The 13,322-nt window shown below is 45.1% G+C and overlaps 1 protein-coding gene across 5 annotated transcripts in view; it reads left to right on the top strand.

Moving 5' to 3' along the window:
- ACLY (ATP citrate lyase) overlaps nt 1–13,322 on the top strand; it is a 31,242-nt gene that overhangs the window by 3,586 nt on the left and 14,334 nt on the right. For 4 of the 5 annotated variants that reach the window (XM_054801375.1, XM_054801372.1, XM_054801376.1 and 1 more), the window contains exons 2-9: nt 4,940–5,109; nt 6,766–6,888; nt 8,007–8,069; nt 8,759–8,949; nt 9,880–9,959; nt 10,480–10,610; nt 12,486–12,604; nt 13,082–13,218. In XM_054801375.1, coding sequence (XP_054657350.1) covers nt 4,951–5,109; nt 6,766–6,888; nt 8,007–8,069; nt 8,759–8,949; nt 9,880–9,959; nt 10,480–10,610; nt 12,486–12,604; nt 13,082–13,218 — 1,003 coding nt within the window. In that variant the 5' untranslated portion in view covers nt 4,940–4,950. Of the gene's footprint in view, nt 1–4,939; nt 5,110–6,765; nt 6,889–8,006; nt 8,070–8,758; nt 8,950–9,879; nt 9,960–10,479; nt 10,615–12,485; nt 12,605–13,081; nt 13,219–13,322 lie in introns of all 5 variants that reach the window. The other variant, XM_054801374.1, reaches the window with a different exon arrangement.

Raw genomic sequence — 13,322 nt, 5'->3', positions numbered from 1 at the left:
TCCTCCAGCTCGGTGGCGAGCTGCAGTCCATCCTCCTGCTCCGTGTTTGCAGAACAGATGGAGCCAGTTAATGGAGTCTGCTCTGATTATGCCTCTCTGGTTGATGAGGGACCTGCACAAGCACATACAGCTAGGAATTGCTGATGCCCTATGGATTTTTTTTCCCCCCCCCCCCGCTGATCTTTTAGCTTAACAATTCAGCAGACTGAAGCAATTGTTTTGTGCTGTCTATCCCATGAGAAAGGCAGGGTTGGAGCAGCGGAAAAACTGAGTGAGGGGCATGATTAAAGACTTGCTAATGATTAGGAAATGTCTCAGTGAACCATGGGCAGATAAGAACAGCCTCATTCCTGCCGTTCTGTTGCCATGACACAAGGATTTTGTCATTTTTTTCATCTACTGTTATTGTAATAATCCTCTAGGTTTTCTCTCTTTACTCCAGTAGTGTTATTGCAAAAACGAGGTGATGAAATTGGGAGAGAAACCAGGGGAGCAGCAGAATCAGCAAAGTTGGAGAGATTAACAACTTGATGGTGCTGGGCCTTGTGGGAATGCCCCTGTGCTTTCTGTCCCTCGGGTTTAAGCAATCCCATATACATCGCTGTTGTTCCCACTGACTTTTTTTTTTTTTTACAGGGCTGGGTTTAATAAGACCTGAGGGATGTCCTGGGTCCAGTTTCCTGCAATTGCAAACAACTTTATGTTGGTCACTGGCATAACTAGCATCAGCTTGATTGTTTTGATTTGTACATGCAGACTGAAAATCTGCAGTATTGTTCAGAGGCTGTGTCGTCCTGGAAAAATGAAAAATACTTAGGTTTTTTTAGATTAAGAAATATGTTTGCCATTTTCTCTTATCCATCTGTTTACTGCAGTGAAATGTGACACTTTTCCCCAGGACTGGCCGTTAGCATATTGTACAGTCGGCACATGATGGATTTCTAAGGGCTTTGAGAGCAAGGGTATTCCAGCTTCCTATCGGACAAAATAAATAGCTGCAGGTAACTTGGGAGCAGGATTTGCTCTCAGAAATAGCACTGCTTTAAAGCAAAAATCGTAATGGAAAGTTTTCAGCACTACGGTACAGACGACTTACTGTAGTGTGTGCGTGTGCAGCTATGAAGGCAAGGTAGCAGCGTCGTGGTTGTGGGAATTGAATGTGTCTGTGCATGCCTGCAGAATAAGGTTGGGTTTTCTTTTTTTCTTGCAGCTCTGCCAACTCCTAGCCCAATGTACAGCCACTTCTGTAGTTTTGGAACTGTAGCTGGCCTGTGGCTGACTGACCATATAATAAAGCTGTAAGCTTTTGGTCAGAGAAGCTGCATATTCTTTTTGATAGTGCTTATCTGATGCACAGATAGTGCCTCAGAATTAAGGAAAAAGCTGTCTTGGAATGATACCATCAAACGGATCCACAGTTAGCAGAGAGGATAGATGCAAACCCGTTCTGCAAACCCACTTCTTAGTCTGATGCAGCAAATTCCAGTTGGTTTCTAGTAGCTAAACCATTCTGTCTCTTGCAGCTTCCTTGCTGTGCTGGTTTAGGCTGGGATAGAGTAATTTTTTTCACGGTAGCTAGCGTGGGGCTGTGTTCTGGATTTGTGCTGATAACACGGGGATGTTTTCATTCCTGCTGAGCAGTGCTTACACAGAGCTGAGGCCTTTTCCGCTTCTCACCCCATCAGCGAGTGGGCTGGGGGTGCACAAGGAGTTGGAGGGGACGCAGCTGGGACAGCTGACCCCAGTGACCCAAGGGATGTTCCATACCATATGATATCACACTCAGCATATAAAGCTGGAGGAAGGGAAGGACATCGGGAGCAATGGCATTTGTCTTCCCAAGTCACTGTTATGTGTGATGGAACCCTGCTTTCCTGGAGATGGCTGAACACTTGCGTGCCATGGGAAGGAATTCCTTGGTTTGCTTTGCTTGCATGCACAGCTTTTGCTTTACCTGTTAAACTGTCTTTATCTCAACCCACGAGTTTTCTCACTTTTACCCTTCTGATTCTCTCTCCCATCCCACCGGGGGTGGGGGGGGGGAGTGAGCGAGCAGCTGTGTGGGGCTGATTTGCCGGCCAGGGTTAAACCATGACACTTGCTAATAAAGATTAAGCAGTCAAAGCAACTCTGCTAACTTTGAATTTTTAATGCAGATTACAACACAGTTTACACTCCTACAGTTTTGTGGCATTTGCAGGTCAAAGATGGGCAGGGGATTGCAATCGGCAGTAGGTGGGATTTTGAACAGCGAATGCCCGGTTGTTCTGTAAGCACATCAGCCACATCTGCACCCGTTCAATGCACGGGTCACCTGCCAGCTCCCTTGGGATGTGTCTGGCCGCTGCTGCTTACCTGCTGCAGATTGCTTTCCCCTTGCCCCCCTTCCGAACAAAATTCCTACCAGTCTAGAAAGCTGTGGTGGATTAACACCAAGAAGAGATGAACTTCAGTGTCCATGCTCAGCTTACAGCCAGAATTGCAGCCTGCCTGAGAAGGTTGTGCAGCAAGCCTTCCAGTTCCTAAAATCTTTGAGGTTAATCCACTGGTACCCAGCATTTCCCCTTCACTGACGCTACGTCCTCTTCCAATATGTGCTGCTGTTATTTGTTCCCCGATAGCTGTGTATAAGTGGTCGCCTTGAGATAACTACATTATCTCCATGTCACTCCATCTTTTGTAATTAGGAGCACCCAATGGAAGTTCTAGATTGCTTCTAACGTTACTGCAGAACGGCTGCTCGTAGCCCCAGGACTCGACATAATTCAATGGCTCTCGATGTTTTTCTGAGACAACTCTATTCCCTCAGCATCTCTGAATAGGTATTTTTAGGAATACCTCTTGGAGAGCAACTGAAGCGAGGCAGCAGCCTGAGCGTGGCGTTTGCGAGGGCTGTGACGTTAAGGGGGCTGCAGGGGAGGATGGAGCGGTAGGATGTGTGTCTGGCTTTGCGGGACTGGACAAACAAAATGTGCTTGGTCTGCTTTGGTTTGTGCACAAGAGCTCTCCACTCCTTAGGCTGTGTTTGGCACTGGGGTAATAAAAACAAAGTGGGATTATTTTTAGCGGACAAAATAATTGGTGCAAGTGTTTATGGCCACAAGAATGGGTTTTTGACTCTATGAAGAAAGATAGGGTGCTTCAGAAACATTGCCTGCTGCTGTTTTGAAATGGGATTAAATTGGAAGCTGCACTGCAATCGTGTTGGAGTTTTGTGTAACAGTCATTCTCTGAAAGCAGGAACACTGATTTGTTTAACACTTTTTGCCATTTCTGTGGCTTCTCCTTTTCTACTTTAACCCTTGAATTGTGTTTGAAAAGATGTTAGCAGCAAATTTGATGGCCAGTTCTTAAGCCTAGCTTTCAATAACAGTACTTACTTAGTCCAACCTGTTTCATTCTAGAGGCAAAGAGAGAATGCAGCCTGTCTCCTACTACTGTTTTCTGCAGAATATATTTTGTCTATTTTGGGGGGACAGGGAGAACTAAACCTCTTTCTTTCTGCTCTAGGGCAAAAAGTCTTCACTTCTAATGATGGCTAATTACTCCCTGGCATATTCTGTGTTTGCTTATAGGATGAATAACCCAGTTGATTACTAATAGTTATTGCCCAGAAGGTAGCACAAGAAATAACTGGAATTTTTAAACTGTTTCCCTCTGTGGGTCTTGAGTAGAGCATCGATTTTGCAATGGCACGGGCAGTTAGTCTTACCGAGCATTTCAGATACTTCACTGTGCAGATACTCGGATGGAATCTGAGCTCTTCTTTTCTGCGTTGGTGCCTTTCCGCTTTGCAGCTCTCCCAGAAACCTCCCTAAGCGTGCTTTTCTGTTTCCTGCCACACTGGCTGTGCCTGGGGAACAGGGACGTGAGCTCCAGGCACTCGGAATGCAGCACGAGCCACTACTTGAGCTTCTCTGTCGGCAGTCTGACCCCTTAGAAAAATCAAAACTGCTTGCTGACTTCTGGCTGATTGATGGCAGGACTTGGTTCTGATGTTTGACACATGCAGATGGGTTCACTGGGATGAAGTGTTGGTTTAAGTAAATGTTTATTGCAGCTAAAAATAAATCATCTTTGACCCTTTAACTTTGCTGCATTTCAGAAAGAAAAGTTACAGCCTTGAGATCAGAAATTATTTACTTATGTCAGTTTAGAATACACCCTTTAAAACAGAAGAAAGCCATCTCCAGGAAAGGCATGACATTAGGAATTTTTTTTTTTAATTATTTTTCTCCAAAAAAAGCCCAAACTGTCTTACCTTAATCTCCTTTGTTGTCTTGAGCATCTTATTCTGTAGGCTGTGAAACTGCTTCTAAGACATCTAGGTTCTGAAACAAAAAAATAAACCAATGATATAAAAGTGTTCTGGTTTTGATAATACGGGCAGCACTTTCTTTTCCCTTTAGAAAAAGGTATGAGGGATTGCTAATTTGTCTGCAGTCAAGCTCAGACTAGAAATGTGGCGTGCCGTAAGAAAACAAGTGGGAGGGAGGGCTTTCCTCTCCTCTTGCCTTGTCACTCCCTGGTTCTGAACTAGAAGAAATGGTGGGTGTGATACACAGATCCCACGACAGCAAATGTGGGGGGCTGCGTAGTTTGAGAGGAGTTGCCTTAGCTGCGTGCTCCCCTAGACGGGGGCGGATGCTCAGAGCTGCCTGGTTTGGTAAAGGCACCGTGCTGGCTGGGACAAGGATTACGCTTTGCCCTGCAGGCAAGGCTGGACCAAAAGAGCATTCAGGGCAGTGGGATGGGGTAGAGGTTTTAAGCAACATGGAATAGTTGTTGCTTATCAGGTGAGTTTTATAGTCCTATTTATAATGGGGAGATACAGCCCCAGCTCTGTGTTTGCATTGAGCTAGGTGATGGGAAGTTTTCTGTGAGAACTGGACTCTGTTCCTGATTACGGTTTTGTTTTTTTTTTTTTTCCCCAATTCAGACTAGGTAACCATGTCAGCCAAAGCCATCTCTGAGCAGACGGGGAAGGAGTTCTTGTACAAGTATATCTGCACATCCTCTGCCATCCAGAACCGTTTCAAGTATGCCCGAGTCACCCCAGACACTGACTGGGCACGACTCACCCAGGACCACCCTTGGCTTCTCAGCGAGGTAAGGAGAGTGACTCGCCTTCCTCTCGTGGCTGAGCCCCCGAGAAACCTCTGCCCACCCACCTGAGCTGCGCCCCATCGGGCACAGCACGTCGTGCTGTGGCAGGTTGTGAGCAGAACTGCGCTCCAGATCTTTCCTGAAGGACCGGTCGCTGCTGCTGCTCTGCAACATTCATTTGCAACACCGATGAAGAAACAAGCCTTGTTTCAAGGCTGTCGTATCAACCTTCTGAGGGGCCTGATTATAAAATTCCTTTAAGGCCCGTGAAATACATGAGCAGAGATATCTGCAAACAAGAAGCTTCTAATAACCACACAGAAAGTAAAGGAGGCTGATTCAGACAAAGCAAGAGTCTTGAGCTGTCAGTCCCTGCTCTCAAACCCTTAATGTTCTGAAATTGTGGAATGCCTTCTCCACGGATAGCTTTTACGTTCAGTTAGGGTACTGCTTAGGTTTCCTGTGTCCAAGCAAAATGTCAGGGAAAACTTCATTTTTTTTGCCTTTTTCTGTGCAAGATGTGTTATATCTCTTTGTGTTTCATGGCCATGCACTTTCTGTAGAGAAAATGTATCCAGAGCTCTTTTTATTAGTTGTCCAAGCTGGCTTCTTTCCAGCAGTTAATTATATTAAGTCACTGGTTGGTAGAACATGAATGTTTCACGGTCCTTTACTGCCTGACTGATAGCAGCCCTGCACTAAGTAATTAAATGTTCCATACTCAAGTGCATGAGTGAATTGCAGGAAGATAACAGCAGTGCTTCTAAAAAGACTTGCAGAAAGCCAGAAGGCAGCAAGGATGCTATCTGTCCTTTAAGGCAGAGCTCTGTAATGCTAGGAAGGGCTACAGGGTCCAGCAGGAAGACCACGATCAGTGTTCTGTACTGCAACATGTCATGTTCTGACTACGCTGTAAGTTGCTGAAGTTCCAGGACATATCAGCTGTACAGGAGAATGGCACCCATTTCTTATTTAAAAAAAAAATAAATATATATATGTGCAAGCTAGAGATAAGTGTGTTACCTAGGAACAGCTTTCCGTAGGCATCTTATGAAGAGCCACTGTCAGTTGACCAGAATGTGCAGGACCCCTGGCCAGTCTCACGTGTGTAGTGAGAGCAGGAGCTTTCTTGGTAAACAGCTGACTGTGCTTGCCATGCCTCTCAGTTTCTCCTTATGAGCCTCTGCTCACAGAGAAATATTAATTTCATGATTTCATGAGGCATCTTACAAAGTCAGTTTGCCAAACTGATGGGATGCTGTTTGCTTTTCAGCATGTGGTTGTTTTGGTTTTTTTTTTTAAAGAAAGTGAGTACGTATACCCCGTCCTAACAGCTGCTTTGAAAGAGTTATCAAAGTTCATCCAAAAGAGCCAAAGAAACTGTCACCTCAGTCTCTGATGTATACTTGTCTGACTAGAAATAAGGCAGCTCTTCTCAAAGTACAGCATAAAAAAACCTGCAGATATCTTGTACCGGGAGATGCATTTGCTTAACAACTGTAGCACATTAGGCACCAGCCAGGAGATTAAAGAAATTTTGCAAGGACGTTTTTTGTACAGAATTTAAGGTTTTTTTATTTCACTATCTGCAGAGAATCACTTAACTAAAATCACTTTCTAATGCTTCTTTCTTTTAATCCCTCTTGCACAATGTTATAGCGTTTAGTGGTGAAGCCAGATCAGCTAATTAAGCGACGTGGGAAGCTTGGACTGGTTGGAATTAACCTCACTCTGGATCAGGTGAAGGTTTGGCTCAAACAGCGTCTGGGCCAAGAAACCACGGTGAGTGCCACCTTAGCAACAAAACCAAGACTCTTTTGTTGGGTCTTTTCTGCCTACTTGCATGATAGGAGCTGATGCGCAGGTATTTCTATTGCTTATGGTGGTTTAAAATGCAGGTTATGCTTATGGCAAAGCAAGTGAGAAACTGTCCCATGTGTGAAGTTTTTGCTGGTAAAGAATCACCAATAAATGACACACCTCTCCAGGCAGCACGGCTCGGTGCTCCCACTTAGCATTTGCTGCCCAGCTCTGTCGTGTAGGGCCCGTGCGGTGGGAGCTCAGGAGGAGCTGGTACCATTCTGAAAATCCCTTCCACTTGGGAGTGGGCAGTTGATAGCTCAAATGCTGTGTCTAGTTGGCATAGCTGCTTCACTTTAATACCCAAGGCAGATTTAACAAGACAAGTATAAAAGCTGTCATAAAATTGTCCTCTTATTGTAGCCAGTCAGTGTGTTTTGGCTGATGACCGAGTGTTACTTCAAGTCCTTATTTTAACTCGGTGCTGGCTCGTAATATTTGTTCTCCTGGGAATGATGCTGCAATGCTAATGATAAAGAAATGCCTGCCATCCCAGCTGCTGTGTTTCAGGAGCCGATAGAGTTGTGCTGTCTCAAGGAAACTGATGCCTTGGCCCTTCCATGATTGATTTGCTGCTGGCTCCAGCACTGAGCTGTGCAGCCGAGCCAGCCGGGCTTGCGTGAAGGCCATTATGAAACACCAGGCAACTGCATCTTGTGTGCCTGCCCGTCAGGAAAACGAGGGGTGTTGTATTGCGCTACAGAAGCGATTTCAACAACCACATCTAAAGGAAGGACTGTGCCAAGAACTTGTGACCACTGATGTCTGCTCCTGCAGCAGCATCCTCAGGAGCCGGGGGTATCTCCCGTGCCCTGTGCAGGAATGTCCCTTGAGCCAGGAAACTCGGGTTTGGATAGCAGGAAAGCGCCCACGCAGGACAGTTCCTGGGACCTTGCTGTAGCTGCCTGTCCCTGTAGGAAGAGGCTGAAGGGTTCTCTCTTTTAGCAGTGTTGATTAATTCTCGAAGCTTCCCTTATGCTGTCATAAATGTGGCTATCGGACAAGTGTTTATTGGTGTTTCTCTTGTTTTCTGCCTACAGATTGCTAATGCTAAGGGAATCCTGAAGAATTTTCTGATTGAACCGTTTGTCCCTCACAAACAGGTCAGTGTACCAAATAAAGCATTAAAAAGTGCTTTTAAATCTTTTTTGACTCACATGCGGCTTAGATGGATTGATACAGTGGAGAAAGCAGAAGCTTGGGAGTGTGCTGTTAAGCTGACAGTGTGGGTGCCTGTGGTCAGAGCAGTGTGCAGGCACAGCATGAGTCCCTGCGAAGAAATCTTAACAGTGATGTTGATTTGCTGTTGCTCTGCTGGGAGGAGGTTACAGATCACCTGGGAGGGTCAGAGTTGGTTGGTCAAGGCAACTCACTGCTCCTTGAATCTGGTACTCCTGAGTGTGGATAACAAACTGTTGATGTGAGAGTTTGTGCTGGTGAAACATTCATACTCCACCATGGTTTGCGGGAAGGGTATAATCACCTAAGATAGAGGTGCCCTCAGTGCATGCAAGAGGGGACCCTGGTTTGCGCTTCAGTTGTGTGAAATGGGAGCAGTTTTCTCCAGAAATGGCAAAGGTTGTCCCTGGCTCATTTCACCAGGATGAAGCACTCTGGGCCCTGCCACACTCCCTCCGGGCCAACGCAGCCTCTACAACCCTGGGGAGCATCTGGGCTGCTCCTCAGAAGGCTTTGCAGTGTGCTCAGTTGCCCCTTCCCTAGCACTGGCACGAGATCCTTCAAGGGCTTCCCTGGGTATGACTTGCTAATGTTCGTGCCTGGGTCTGTGCAGGAGGAAGAGTTCTATGTGTGCATATACGCTGCCCGTGAGGGAGACTACGTGCTCTTCCACCACGAGGGGGGTGTGGATGTGGGAGATGTTGATGCCAAAGCTCAGAAGTTGCTTGTGGCAGTGGATGAAAAGCTCAGTGAATCGGATGTAAAGAAATATCTCCTGCAGCATGCACCAGCGAATAAAAAGGAGTAAGTAGAGATGTCCAGTTCCAGGCAGCTCCTCTCCTTTAATTTCAGTGCAACATCCCTTCGTTCTGTTTCACGGTAAAGCTTGCCTTCCTACCCTCCTTGCTGCTCTCAAGAATATGCCATGCATCCTAAATCCACATTGTTTGACCTTATCTGAGGTACTTGTAAAACTCAAAATAAGTGTTCGTGGTGCTTTGAGCCTTCACTTGACAGGGGTGCTTCTCAGTCTACTGAAGTCTTGACCTCTGAGATGTTGGAGACACGTATTGAATTTTGATGTTTCCTGCCAGCAGAGCAGAGTTTCTTTTATTTAGTAGAAACAGAGAAAAGATGTGAATCCGATTTCTAATTCAGAAACATACTCTCCCTTACTCTGGCCTAGTCTAAGAAGGTATTCTCTTGCTATTCCTATGCTTACTGCGAGCTTGTCTGCAGATCTCAAAGCTGCTTCTGTATCTCCTTTAATTAGATGCCTATACCTAGTTATTTTAATGAGTCATGATTTTTTCCAAACATAACGTAATCACTGATGGCATTGTTCAGCACTGAAGGGTTGAAGAAGCCTGTCACTAATACAGTTTACTGCAGTCTCTTCCCCATCCCAGCTAACAAAGTTCTGACAAAGATGCATATCTGAAAGTGAGACAATGATGCATTTCTGTCTCTCGGCAAGATTAAACAGACTGAACATCTATATGACAGTTGTGAGTGACTGCGTTCCCAGCAGAGTTTGGTGAAGTGTAATTAAGATGAGTCATCAAGGTCTTCCTTTCCTTGAGTCATCACCTCAGCTTCTTCCAGAGAAGATGAATGAGAATGAAAGAAATTGATACAGAGTAGATTTGCAGATTGCCGCTAATATAAATGAAGCAGAGCAGGCTGTGCTTTATATTTGGCTGCTTTAATGAATTTGTGTTAAATTTTTTACAGCATCTTGGCTAGCTTCATCTGTGGCCTGTTCAACCTTTATGAAGATCTATATTTCACATACCTCGAGATCAATCCATTAGGTAATGGATATTTTTGGGAGCAGGACTTTCTGTTCTGGAATACTGAAATGTGTAATTTATCCTTCTTGGATTTATGTAGTTTGCAACAGTACCAGGTTGTGTATGCAAAAGACATACAAAAGCGGCTATGATGTGTCCTGGAGCTATTAGTTGAATGCATCCAAAACAAGGACTGCTTGTAGGTGTTATCTGTTGCCTAATTTCTTGGTGGAAAGGACAATTCCACTGAAAGGGATGTTAAGCCAGAACTGAGGAACATAAATGTTGTTCTGTTGGATCAGAACAAAACAGCACCTGAGCTGGGGCCTGGCCCATGGCCATGGTCACTAGTTACTTCGTAAGGGAACTCTCTGGGTTCGGTAAATACAACTAAATGACATATGTAGAGGAAAGGGAACAAAGGTGACCTAGCTTTTTGTCATGATCTCTGTATGGCATCAAATTTTATGAGTAAATCTGTAATGCATGTCTCTGTATGAAACAGAGATTTTCTGATTATTTTTTTTTTTCTCAAATGCAGTAGTGACTGATAATGGTGTCTACATCCTTGATTTGGCTGCAAAGATTGATGCAACTGCTGACTACATCTGCAAAGTGAAATGGGGAGACGTGGAGTTCCCCCCACCCTTTGGCAGGGAAGCTTACCCAGAGGCAAGTAACAACCCAGTCTGGACCAGATTCCTCTGTAGTGGCCCACAAGGTTAATTCCTCGTTGCTGGTACATCCATGGCATTGAGGGTTTCCTCTCTTGTGGCTTTTGTTGCTGTGTTTCAAGTACCTTGGCATTGGCATCCGTGATAAAAGGTCATGCAAACCTGTGCTTATGTTGCTGTAGTACTAGGACTTTCCTAACAGCACTCTGAACTGCAATTGCTTTTATCTTTGCTTGGATGTTGTTTCAGTTCTTTTCTTTAATTCAGAATTGACTTTTTTAAATGGAGGCTTATATTTAACTTCATTCAATTATGTGCCAAAGCTCTGTACTCGTACAGTCTTCCTTATACGGTTCTTGCCTGCGTTGCTGCCCTGTCAGCATCGTTTTTTTATTGGAGCGCTGGTTATTGCCAGCCTCGTGGCAGCTGATGTTCCCTCGGTGTTTTGGTTACGGTTTCCGAGAGCAGAGTAGCAGTCGTGTGCGAAATCTGCGTGTGAGTGAGAGATGGCAATTATTTTCTTTGGATTCACAAAGTTAAAAGTTAAGATGTTAATGCACCCATTTTCCTGGCCAGAGATGACCAAGAGGAGGCCTGCAGGCAACCATTTTCTTTTAAAGTTTGAAATGCCCGTTTCCTCTTGGAATTCCCTGGGTTCGTACTGCTGGTTCCATAAACACTGCTTCACACAGAGCCTCCCAGCAGCTTCCAAAACTCTTGGAAGTAGAGCTCTCTCCTTAATTGTTCTGTTACTTGTTTCAGGTGACTGTTTTGCTGTTGCCAAAAAGATTCCTGTCCTGACTTTTTTCATTTTAATAATTATAATTGTGCTTCAGGTGGGGAAGGTTTTTGTAACACGGCCAGGAAATCCATTTAGCTATTTCTCTCCATGTAGCTTGCTGGATGCCAGCACTTAACTCAATTTGCTCTTAAAAGGATTAGTTCAGTTTTTGTCTCCGAATCATCCCTCTGCAAGTCACGGTGAAGGTTATTATGGCAGTGCCTTTGCTGAGAATTTTAATGAACTCGCAGTGAAGTGCTTCACAACAGGCAAGCACACTGCGATACAGGAACACCACGTTGAGCCAAATTACAGCTCGCTTGGTGATTACATTCTTGGCTGCAGAGACCGTGTAGCCATGGGTGTGTTGATTTTCCAGTTTCCTCTGGTCTCAGTCTGCAGACAAAGTCAGAACAAGACCTTTCACTTCAGAGGCGTTGACTGTCATACACAGAACCATGAAACCTGGGAGGTTCCCAGGGCTGGCTGAGCAGTGGAGGCGGCGGTCACCGTTCATGGAAAGGCTGGTGTAGTACAGCTTAGTGAAACACCACCAGCAGTCGGCTGCGTTTCCAAAGGTTTTCGTGTGCAAACATGAAAATTCTGCTTCTTGCTCTGCACTTTACAAATGAAGGAATATCAGATTTATTTATAGCAATCACTTGTGACTTCACCTGGGACAAGCAAGAGACAAGACAGCAGGCCTTAGAAAGACAACATGTTCTTTGGAGGCTATGATTTTTCTTTTTTTCCCCAAGCAAGAATCAGAATTTGAACATATGCTCAGGTTGATCCCTTTTGAATTTGTTACCAAGGGAATGGCACAAGCTGTCTATATCGAATCCAATTTCAGTGTTCTGTCTTGGAGAACACTTAACACAAATCGGTCCTGGCCCCTGAGAGATGAAGCTGGGTCTTCATCCCTTACAAAAATGGTGTTTGTAGTCCCTGAGGGGGACTGCTGTCCCCTCAGTTGTAGTTGAGAGGAGATGTGGGAGCTCTGCATGTCCAAACGGGCCCAGGAAATGGACCCTCTGGTTTGCAGGAGGAGGACACAAAGGAAGTTTAAATAGCGTGCTGCTCTGTTTGCAGGAAGCCTACATTGCTGACCTGGATGCAAAGAGTGGAGCCAGCTTGAAGCTTACTATTCTCAACCCCAGAGGCAGGATCTGGACCATGGTGGCTGGTGGTGGTGCCTCTGTGGTTTACAGGTAACAGGAACAAGGTTTCCAGAGAGGGGGGTGGATTTACAGTGCTGGAAGAAAAGAATCAATGCAGTCTCTGGAAAGGAGACTTGTAGAGCAATCTTTTCCCACACCATGTCTGCTTAGGACCTCCAGAATGAAGATGCTGTGCAGATTTCTTACCAAGATGTGGAACGTATTGTCCCTTAGAGATGACAGTTTAATTCTGTAAGGTTGAGATATGGTTTCTTTTTGACTTGGAAAGAAACAAGCTGGCTGAAAGCTGTTTATGGTAATATCATTGCTGTGGTAGTCACCGAGTTCCCATCATATCTAGGAAGTATAACAAGATTAATTGTGACTGGCACCAAGAGGAGAGTAGCTTTGTTTTCAGCAGACAGCATGATCTCTCTGTTACAAGTCCCACTTTCCCAGGAATTTGGAATGTGTTATGAAGGCCCTTATAGTGACTCAAATTATAATTAATCTCTTTTTTTTTTACAGTGACACCATTTGTGACCTGGGGGGTGTGAATGAACTGGCTAACTATGGGGAATACTCGGGAGCCCCAAGTGAGCAACAGACCTATGACTATGCTAAGACTATTCTTTCCCTCATGACACGAGAGAAGCACCCTGAAGGTAAGAGAGTCGTTGCAATTACAAAGCTGCTCAGCTATGAAGCTGCATGTGGGGGGAAAAAACTGAACAAATCTGGGCTGTTACTATGCTTAGACCTCCCTGGC

The sequence above is a fragment of the Grus americana genome, chromosome 22, assembly GCF_028858705.1.
Source record: "Grus americana isolate bGruAme1 chromosome 22, bGruAme1.mat, whole genome shotgun sequence".
NCBI lineage: Eukaryota > Metazoa > Chordata > Aves > Gruiformes > Gruidae > Grus > Grus americana.
Note: the sequence above shows the minus strand (reverse complement) of the source record. Positions and strands in the feature narration are given on the sequence as shown.